Source organism: Geospiza fortis, unplaced genomic scaffold (genome assembly GCF_000277835.1).
Source record: "Geospiza fortis unplaced genomic scaffold, GeoFor_1.0 scaffold120, whole genome shotgun sequence".
Classification (NCBI taxonomy): domain Eukaryota; kingdom Metazoa; phylum Chordata; class Aves; order Passeriformes; family Thraupidae; genus Geospiza; species Geospiza fortis.
In genome coordinates, this window is record NW_005054364.1 from 3832271 (window position 1) to 3834817 (window position 2547).

Consider the following 2547-nt stretch of genomic DNA (forward strand, 5'->3'; position numbering starts at 1 on the left):
CACACTGCAGGAAATCAGCAGACCGGGTTAAACAGTTAAAAAGTGGTGGCATTTCTTGTCAAATTTGAATGTGCTTTGCTTGGAGTTATTTGCAGTGAATATCATGCTCTTGAAAATGTTAGAAAAATGCTATTTTGAGCATTTGACATCTCCCATAGATGTGAATCCACTTTATTTAGACAAGGGTGGAAATCTTTGAGTCTGGCTCAGCAGACTCCACGCTGAACCCCGTTGCTTCTACCATATTCACTTACACTCACCAGTTTCAAAGAACTTCAGCCAAAACTCGTTGAATTAGCTGGGAAAAACTCCCCTTGACTGGAGGTCAAGCTCTAGAAAGTCCCTGACAGTTTCCACAGTGACTAACAGTGTGCCTGCACCACCACGGAGCTGGGGCTGAAGCCTGTGTGGATGCCAGGGTGGCTTTGAAGCTTGGTCATTTGAGAGCTAAGAGCAGCATAATCATGGCAGCAGGGTGCTCAGCAAGGGCCTGGCCTCAGGAATGAACCACTGCAGAGTGTTCTGCATCACCTGGAAAGGCTGCTGGGAAACATCAGCTGAGGCAGAGGTAGGAAGGCACCGAGCGCTGCTGTGAGCGGGAGCTGGGGGCACTCGCACGCCCTCTCAGGACAGCCCAGGGTGCCTTTCCTCCTGACAGGGGCTCTGCCAGCTCCTCAGAGCCCCACAGGGAAAACAACCAGCAGTGTCTCAGATGAGCTGTGTGCTCAGCTAATAACAGGGTGTTTTGTTAACAGGTGAAAAGCCTTTCAGTTGCCGGTGGCCCAGCTGTCAAAAAAAATTTGCCAGGTCTGATGAATTAGTTCGTCACCACAACATGCACCAGAGGAACATGACTAAACTGCAGCTGGCCCTTTAGACAGTTCAAACAAGTGAAAAAACCAGATGGGACATTATAAGCTACTGCAAACTTTCTCAGCCATCCTCGATCACCTCTGTCAGAGAGCTGCAGCTGCCTTCGCATCCTATCTGACACAAGTTAACTAAAACGTAGGATTCTGCTCAGCCTGCCCTTCCATTTGGAGCTGCACAAGTTCCTAGTCAATAAGTTCAAGAGATTTTTTACTTGTGGTTTTGTACAGAAGTAGGCAAGACCTCCACAGTTTCAAGATTACTATAAACTGTGCTCAGCTTTCATGTCCGTCTCCAGCTCTTTTGTGCTCTTTTCACTTGAACTTTTCCAGGTACAAATTGCTGTACCTTTTTAATTCCTGCAGTGGGTAGGATGATTCCTCCCTGTTGAAGGTCAGCTGTACACTTACATCACCCCTGCATATGCTGAGGCTCCTGAATGCTAGCACAGCTTTCCTCACAAGATGAAGGAACAGTCACCTGAGACACTTCTGGTAACCCTTTTAGAGTTGGAAGCTCTGCTTTTGAAATTTCACTAGTCAAACCTTTTTTTAAAGGTTGTCTTTCTAGAGCAGCTAAAGCCAGATGAACCAAAGCCTCTCTGTACAAGAAATAAGAATCTTACCATTAAGTTAACTTGGTTTTTAAAGAATTGCATAACTGAACCCTTAAAACTGTTTTGTTTGTCAATTAGCTCTCTCCTTCTCTCTCTCTCTTTTTAATGTATTGGTTTAAATTTATTCTATCATGAGATGCATAGATCTCCTTTACACAAAACTAATTTCAATCATTGTAGACATTTGGGATTTGTTTACAATGTAAAGCCACACTGGTTATGTGGCTAGCAAGCTGTATAAACTTAAAACTGAACTTCTAATGGGGCTGGTCCAGGATCTCCATTAACAGATTTCTCTTAAGATAAGTAACTTAAAAAAGACTCTTTGTCAAGTATATGTGAAAAAGACATTATTAGTGTAAGGAAATATATTATTTCAGGGTTTTGGGAGGAGGGGTTTATTATTTACTTTTAATTGCTTGAAATTGTGTGTATATATATATATCTGATAATGTATTGCTCTTAGACATCTCCAACTAGAAAATGTATAAATATTAGAAGCATCACTGTTCTGATGTTGTTGCTGTTACAAACTATTGATAACACTAAGAATGTAACCTGCATTTTTCACTGAGCTTTCAATTAAAGCCCATTCAAAGAGAAACAAATGAGAGTCCAACAGATGTCTTGTTTCATGTCTGGTATTAAATTTCAAATGCCCTGTCCAATAGTATCCTTTTTTTTTTTTTTTTTTTTTTTTTTTGTATATAAAGGTACCACCAGCACTGATGACCACTAGTTAACCTGTCCAGGTCTTGACCACAATTTATCCATCTCACTTGGGAATCATACTGGCAGCAGAAAACAGTGTCAAGTTTCATATTGTGCTATGAAGCAGTTGCTTCAATCCTTCGTCTTCTTACCCAACCACTCCTTCTCTTTCGAGCCTTGAGATTTGTGTAAGAACTTTAGAGAACAAGCAAAATCCCATTTATAAATAGCAGAACTGGCCTTCTGTAGAACTGGGCTGAAACCATAAGCACAGATAACTTCTTAGATTAGGATGTCATAGACTGACTTTTAAGTAAAAGTTAATTTAGAGTTGGGGTGGCTTAACTCAG

General features: G+C 41.4%; 1 protein-coding gene across 1 annotated transcript in view; it reads left to right on the forward strand.

The window, feature by feature from the left end:
- WT1 (WT1 transcription factor) overlaps positions 1-1858 on the forward strand; it is a 32957-nt gene extending 31099 nt beyond the window's left edge. The window contains exon 9 of the mRNA XM_005424168.2: positions 756-1858. Coding sequence (XP_005424225.1) covers positions 756-877 — 122 coding nt within the window. The 3' untranslated portion in view covers positions 878-1858. The remainder of the gene's footprint in view (positions 1-755) is intronic.
- The last annotated feature ends 689 nt before the right edge of the window (positions 1859-2547 follow it).